This window comes from Pelophylax lessonae (assembly GCF_965119305.1).
Source record: "Pelophylax lessonae genome assembly, chromosome: 2".
Lineage (NCBI taxonomy): Eukaryota > Metazoa > Chordata > Amphibia > Anura > Ranidae > Pelophylax > Pelophylax lessonae.
This window is the reverse complement of record NC_138769.1, coordinates 723,474,156-723,482,569: the sequence shown is the minus strand read 5'-3', so window position 1 is coordinate 723,482,569 and position 8,414 is coordinate 723,474,156. Positions and strand designations below refer to the sequence as shown.

Below are 8,414 nucleotides of genomic sequence, written 5' to 3'. Positions count from 1 at the left end.
TATGAACCGCAGGTGATCAAATAGATCATGAAAAGCAATTACCAGTTAAAGTAGTGCAGTGCTAAATAGCAAAACAATTGCCTGGTCATGTGGTTAATATTTGTTTTAGATAGAATGTAATAGGATTGGTTTAATTTAAATCTGGTCAAAGCTGGTTATAAACTAAGGTTGCCATCCATGACATGAAATGCAGCGGTCATTCCATCTACTGTAGAAAGAAATCAAATGTAAAGCGGTTGTATACCCTGCTTGGTCAGGTAAGGCTATAATAAGGCTTACCTGTAGCTAAAATAAACCTCTCTTAACCACTTGCCAACCACCACAAGTACATATACTGCAGCGGTCAGCCCCTCCTGTGCAAAGCGACGTACCGGTACATCGATTGCCCACGAGCCTCTAGGGGCGAGTGACCGGCGGCTCCGATGTCCGCCGGTCACTCGCGATCTCCCGCTGGAGAGGGAGAAAGGCAGGCGGCTGATGTAAACAAAGACGCCTGTCATTCTCCCTGGTGTAACTGCAGAGACTATATGATCCTGCTATGTAGGATCACATGTCTCTGGTTACATCACAAGCCACGCCCCTTGACAGTTAGAATCACACCCCTAGGGACACACTTAATCCCTTGATCACTAATAAAGTTAACCCCTTCCCTGCCAGTGTCATTTTTACAGTAACAGTACATATTTATAGCACTGATTACTGTAGTAATGTATAAAAGAGAAAACGTCTTCTTGGACGAAACGCCGTCAGGTCGCGGCGTGCTGACGTCATCCCGGAAGTTATCCTAGGAGCGGATGTGCTTTGCCGTCCGGCCGGCGGCTTCCATCCATCGCGATTTTATCTACATTGTTTGTGAGTGTTCTTCCTTTTAAATAATAAATCAGTCATTATTTTATTACACTATTGGCGCTCTCTCTTTTTACTCGGGCTGGTGTATATACTCTGGTACTGAGTTTCACAGCTAACACCATTCATGCTGTTGGTCCTGGAGCTTCACATATGATGGGAAAGCGCTAATAGAGTTTTACTGCTTGGAATATTTATCGTCTGGTAAGAGGCCTGTAGTGCTTTTGAGTGACGTTTCTGATATCTTGGCTATCTGGATTGACCTGTCTGCTCATTTGACCTATCTTTTGGTAAGAGGCTTCGCAATTGGTGGTGGCTCTTTTCAACATTCATTCCCTTTGACACTGGGTTATTCACTGTTTGCAATCATATTCATTTGGTGAGCTGCTGCACAATTGATAGGGATTCCTTATTGGTGGTGGAATTTATTATAATTTACGGTATCACACTATGCAAGTTTTTTTCTTTTGCATATCACATTATTCGCTGAGGACTCTGACAACTCCAATCTCCCAGATCTGGGACTACATCTCAGCACATGAATCTTGCAGATTTTTAGTGGCTATTTGGTAAGCACATTTCCTATAGAGACCGTGGAGTGTGATCTATGTTTTCAGCGTCAATCAAGTTGATATTTGGGACATTGATTTCTGTTTGGACATTTATTTTTGTTTACCCATATCACGCAGCGCGGCTTATTTTTCTATACATTACTGTAGTAATGTCACTGGTACCCCCAAAAGTGTCAAATATGTCAGTCAGGGGTCCGATCTGTCCGCCACAATTTCGCAGTCCCGCAAAATAAAAAAATAAAAAAAAAATCACAGATCGCTGCCATTACTAGTTAAAAAAAAAAAAACAATAAAAATGACAAATCTTTCCCGTAGTTAGTAAACGCAATAACTTTTGCGCAAACCAATCAAAATACGCTTATTGCATTTTTTTTTTTACCAAAAATATGTAGCAGAAAATAAATAGGCCTAAAATGTTAAAAAAATGTAATTTTTATAATTTTTTTTTAGAATTTAATATAAAAAAATTTGAAAAATATGGCTATTTTTTCAAAATTGTCGCTATTTCTTTGTATATAGCGCAAAAAGTAAAAATCGCACAGGTGATCAAATACCACCAAAAGAAAGCTCTGTTTGTGGGGAAAAAAAACAGTCAATTTTATTTGGGTACAGCGTTGCACGACCGCACAATTATCCGTTAAATTCACGCAGTGCCAAATCGCAAAATAGGCCCTGGTCTTTGAGCAGCCAAATCCCCCGGGGTTTAAGTGGTTAAACTTGCACCGTTTAGGAGATATTCACCCTGCATGCAGCCCCTGATGTCAGCAGCGCATGCGCTCTGAAGGTCCGGCGTATCGTGGCACAACTTCAGAGCTTCTTGCCGGAACCGAGGGCTGTGACGTCATGACGCTTCGGCCACTCCCAGCGCCGGAGCCCGCGAACCCGGAAGAGACGCCAAGGAAACATGTCAGCTCCCTCAGCGGTGACCTCGTTCTAAGGTAAGCATTTCATATTTTGCTAGAATGCGATGCATACTAGCACGTTATGCCATTGCCTTGCAGGTAGGGCTGAACGATAGTCGATGTGATATCGACTATCGTTCTGCGGGCGTGGGCGATATTCATATTGCCGAAGACACAATATTTAGCACAGGGAGAAGTCGGGACTCGGGGGAGGACTCATAGTGCTGGCAGCCGACACAGGCTGTGATCGGAACTCCGCCCCTCTAGCCCGATGCAATCCAGCCCTCCCAGCTCTGCCTCTAGTCTCCAGCCAACCATTACTCCACCCTGCTCCGCCCATTGTCAGAAAAAATGTTATTGAGAAAACTCACACCATTACAACAAAACAGTTGGTTTTGAGGTCCTTAGGGGCCATTCCCGGGCAGTTCAACCAGATTCCCCATATCTTGGAAAACTTTTGCGGAGAGTTCCTATGTTGGTAAATAACCTTTTCCATGCGGAGAGTACTACCCATCTGTTCTAACCACATCCCATATGTAGGGGGGTCCGGTGCTATCCAGTGTCAAACGGGCTTGAGTGGCGGCCTCTCTCAAAAAAATATCCTCCACTACCTGGTCCAGGATGCCCAAAATGCATTGTTGGGGATCTCTAGGGATATCCACCCCCAGGGCTCTGGTAATAGCGGATGTCACAGCGGACCAGTGTCTGTGCAACTTTGGGCATCTCCACATTAAGTGAATCAAGTCCCCCGTCTCCCCCTGGCACCAACCACAGAGGTCGTCGGCACGGAGGCCCATGGCGTGGAGTTTCAAGGGTGTATGGTGAACAGTGAGCTTTAATCCAGCCTGTACTGCAAGAAAATAAAAAAACTATGCCCCACATTCAAAGGTTTTTCCTCTACAGCAGTGGTCCCCAAACTGCAGGTCAGGGGTCAGAAGAGGCCCTTTGCTTGCCTTTACCTGTCTTGGGGCACTTTTCCTCCCACTGACACCAACAATGTGCCATTATTTCTTCCACTGATACCGACAAAGAGGCACTATTCCTCCCAACGACACAAACTATGGGACACTATTTCTGACACCAATGATGGGAACTATTCCTGCCACTGACACCAATGATAGGGCACTGTTCTTACTACTGACACCAATAATGGGGGACTATTCCTACCACTGACACCAACAATGGGGCACTATTCCCACCACTGACGCCAACAATGGGGCACTATTCCTCCTACTGACACCAACAATGGGGCACTATTCCTCCTACTGACACCAACAATGGGGCACTATTCCTCCTACTGACACCAACAATGGGGCACTATTCCTCCTACTGACACCAACAATGGGGCACTATTCCTCCTACTGACACCAACAATGGGGCACTATTCCTCCTACTGACACCAACAATGGGGCACTATTCCTCCTACTGACACCAACAATGGGGCACTATTCCTCCTACTGACACCAACAATGGGGCACTATTCCTCCTACTGACACCAACAATGGGGCACTATTCCCGCTACTGACACCAACGATGGGGCACTATTCCCGCTACTGACACCAACGATGGGGCACTATTCCCACCACTGACACCAACGATGGGGCACTATTCCTTCCACTGACACCAACAATGGGGCACTATTCCTCCCACTGACACCAACAATGGGGCACTATTCCTCCCACTGACACCAACAATGGGGCACTATTCCTCCCACTGACACCAATGATGGGGCACTATTCCCGCTACTGACACCAATGATGGGGCACTATTCCCGCTACTGACACCAACGATGGGGCACTATTCCCGCTACTGACACCAACAATGTGCCATTATTTCTTCCACTGATACCGACAAAGAGGCACTATTCCTCCCAACGACACAAACTATGGGACACTATTTCTGACACCAATGATGGGAACTATTCCTGCCACTGACACCAAAGATGGGGCACTATTCCTGCCACTGACACCAATGACAAAATGCTGGATGGACCCTCTGCACACTGCTATACACCCTCTCTAGCAAACTATGCAATGAAAAACATGGACCTTGTTTTTCATTGCATAGTTTGCTGGAAAAGGTGTATAGCAGTGTGCAGAGGGTCCATCCAGAATTTGTAGTGCTAATATGGGACCACATATTAACACTACACCCCTTTAGCACCTGATAATTTAAATGCATGTACAAGCTTTTGGGATTTGAGCATTGGTATATCTTTTCACTATTCTTGTCACTGACACCAATGATGGGGCACTGTTGCTGCCACTGACACCAACAATTGGGGCACTATTCCTCCCCCTAATACCAAAGATGGGGCACTGCTTACTCACACTGTCAGGACATTTTTAACTTCCGCTGGCCACACTCCGGCTCCCCATAGTCGTAAACTTGTCCCTTTGTTTAAAAAATTTGGAGTCCCCTGCCCTACAGCATCCAAAAGCCTCTGACGCTGATGAGCAGGACAGAAGTGACGTCAATGCGGTATGCCATAGAATACTTTCTGCTCCCTTAAGGGCAAATGTGAGCCATCCCGGGAAAGGTTTCAGCACCTGTCCCATGTGCCCTATGGTGATCTGAACCCACAATACAGACAGGCATGTGGGGCGAGGTGGGATGGATGGGACAACCCCCCTCTGCATGTTAAAGCTCAACTCCTAGAGGAAAAAAAAAAAATAAAGGTTTCCCCATGCAGGGGGTCTGTGTCTGCACTGCAGGGGTCACCTGCTCACTTTTGTCTAAGGGGATTGGAGAACGGTGCTCTACTTACCTAATTTCCCAATCCTCTCTGCACAAGTCCGGTCTCTGTGGCTTTCGTCCCCCCCAATGGTCTAGCAATTTTGTGCGGTGGACTGTTCAACGTCATCATACCCACAGATCTGCTCTGGATGCAATTACTTCAGGAACAGTCCACTGCTGCATTGTGGGGGAGCGCTGTTTGCAGGTGGAGCCGAGGATTGGGTGGGCATACAGCTTTCTACTCTCCCCTGGACAATAATAGCAGTTGACCCGTGCAGCGCGGACACAGTCCCACTGCACGGGACATTTTTGTTTTGCCCGGATGTTGGGACCTAAGTCGGACATGACCACCGTAATGTCAAGAAACATGCTACCAAGGGCATGTGACAAGTGTCTTATCCCTGACACACACAGATCAAGCATGAGGGTCATCTCAGTCCATATTTAACATGGGAGGAGGCAAACTGGGCCCACTAAAACTGAACTTTACCATTAGGATGATCGGAACCTCAAGAGGAAAAAAAAAATCAAAAATATAAACCTCTGAAATAAGAGTAAGGAGCCCATATAAAAAAAATATATAATTTCTGCTGCCCACCTATCTTTCAGGTCCACTGTCCTGCAGTAAAAGCTTTGACCGGGCGGGGGACCCTGCAAACCCAGTACAGTGGCCTAAAGGGAATAGGTGACATTGTTCCTGCTAAGCCAAGGAAACATCAATATCTGAGGCCGACAATTTAATGTGAGCCTTGCGCTTCCTGTTTTAGGTAGGCAGAGAATTATGTATGTTCATGGAAGGTGATCTTTTACTAGGCAAGTCTGAGGAGGGCCTACAAAGTTCAGTCAATGCCCCTTTCTACTCCTTACCCATACAGCCATCTTCATCCAGGAATTGCTTTGATTTCAGGACTCTTCTACGCTTTCTCCTCTTCTCTCCAGGTTGTGTCTAAAGGGAAAAAAAAATGGATGTAAGCTCTCAGGATAAAAACCAGATCTGCACCCTAGAGATATCAAACATTAACCACTTCCCCCTAGGACGACGTCATATGACGTCGTAAACTTTGCGGGGGTATACCGGGATGATGCCTCTAGCTAGTTGTTTGAAGCCGACGGTCGGCTTTCCGTCGGTACCGATCGATGCGGCTCGGGAGCCGCTCGATCGTTACCCTGGGGGGCAGGAGGGGACGTCCCCCCCCTCCTGCGGCTTTTACCGGGGCTCCCGTCCCACCGGGAGCCCCGAGCACCCAGCCGGCGCGTCCGCCGGCTGGATGGAGTCCCGATGAATGCCGGAAACGGCATCGATCGGGTCTCCGATGACGTAACCCGGAGGCGGCGTCCATGACGTCACTTCCGGGTTAGTGTGCTGCAAAACGGCGCCAAATTTGAAAAACGGCTATATGCAAAAACGGCGTTTTGCATACAGGGAAGTGTAGTGGAGGGATCTAGGTTCTTTTAGACCCTCGATCCCTCCATAAAGTGTACCTGTCACTGCATATTGCTGTCACAAGGGATGTTTACATTGCTTGTGACAGCAATAAAAGTGATCAGATTTTTTTTTTTTTTTTAAAAACTGTAATAAAGTTAATAAATAAAATAAATGGGGAAAAAAAAAAAAAAAAAAAATTTAGCCGCCCCGATCACCGTTAGCTCGCGCACAAAAAAAAAAAACGTATACGGAAGTCGAGCCGCGAATGAAATTGCTGTTCAAACCACACATGTGAGGTATCGCCGCGATCGCCAGAGCGTGAGCAATAATTTAAAAAAAAGAGCTACACTCTAACTCTAAACTGGTAACCGTTAAATAAATTTAAAGCGTCGCCTATTGAGATCTCTATTGACCGTAGTTTGTCGCCATCCCACAGGGGGGCGCAATTTTAAACCGTAACATGTTGGGTATCCATTTACTCGGCATGACATCATCTTTCACAATATACAAAAAAAATGGGCTAACTTTACTGTTTATTATTTTTTAAATGCAGTGAAATGTAATTTTTCCCAAAAAAATGGCGTTTTAAAGACCGCTGCGCAAATACCGCGTGACAAAAAATATTGCAATGACCGCCATTTTATTCTCAAGAGTCTTTGCTAAAAAAATATATATAATGTTTGGGGGTTCTAAGTAGTTTTCTAGGAAAAAATACTGGTTTTAACTTGTAAACACAAAGTGTCCGAAATAGGCCTGGTATGGAAGTGGTTAAACAGAACAAATTGGGTGCTAAATGGACTGAAATACTTTAACTCCTCACCACCAGCTATAGATACATACATAACTGTCCCCTGAGGAAGTCACGTGACTGACAACACGCGTAGGGCGGAGCCGGGTGACGTGATTAACATCTGTAACCGGAAGGAAAGCGGGAGCCATGGCCCCGCTGTCAGATTTATGTGCCTGGCACTTTAAAGTAAATGTAAGTGCATTTTTAATTAAATAAAATCAGTTTTACAACTTACTGCATGATGAGGGGTTCCTACGTCTTGTAATCTTACTTGCAGAGTGGAGACCGGTACGGGGTCGAGACCTTAACCACTCTGCAACCGCTCACAGTAATACTACTGCGGCAGAGTGGTTCGTTATCGTCCAGCCACGTAGTATTAACGTGACTGGACACTCCCCCTTCTGGGCGGCGCTTGCGCGCCGCTGGAGGCTCGCTCCCGCTGTTTTCATTCACAGCGGGAGTCGGGCCAGGGGAGGAGCAGCGGCGATCGCCGCTGCTCTTACCCGATCGTCGGGGATCGAGTCTGGGATCTCCATAGTGACAGGGAGTGACAGATCGGACTGTTCAGCATAGCTGGACATCCGATCTGTCCTTCTGTCACACAGTCACCTCCCCCCCACACGTCAGTAAGCACCAGGCATACATTAACCCCTCCCTCTCCAATAAAATTAACCCCTTCCCTGCCAGTGTCATTTTTACAGTAACAGTGCACATATATATAGCACTGATTACTGCAGTAATGTCACTGGTACCCCCAAAAGTGTCAAAAATGTCAGTCAGGGGTCTGGTCTGTCCGCCGCAATGTCGCAGTCCCGCAAAAAAAAATCGCAGATCGCCGCCATTACGCGTTAAAAAAAAAACACCAAAAATGACAGAAATCTTTCCCTTTGTTAGTAAACGCAATAACTTTTGCGCAAACCAATCAAAATACGCTTATTGCGATTTTTTTTACCAAACATATGTAGCAGAAAACAAATTGGCCAAAAACTTTTAAAAAAATTGGTTTTTACATCTTTTTTGGGGGGAATTTCATATAAAAAAATGTGAAAAATATTGTTATTTTTTCAAAATAAACGCTCTTTTTTTGTTTATAGCGCAAAAAGTAAAAAATCGCACAGGTGATCAAATACCACCAAAAGAAA

General features: G+C 45.8%; 1 protein-coding gene across 2 annotated transcripts in view; it reads right to left on the bottom strand.

Annotated features, from left to right (window-relative positions):
• POLD3 (DNA polymerase delta 3, accessory subunit) overlaps nt 1-8,414 on the bottom strand; it is a 70,401-nt gene that overhangs the window by 1,179 nt on the left and 60,808 nt on the right. For both annotated transcript variants that reach the window (XM_082247313.1, XM_082247314.1), the window contains exon 11: nt 5,924-6,002. In XM_082247313.1, the coding sequence (XP_082103439.1) occupies nt 5,924-6,002 (79 nt within the window). The remainder of the gene's footprint in view (nt 1-5,923; nt 6,003-8,414) is intronic.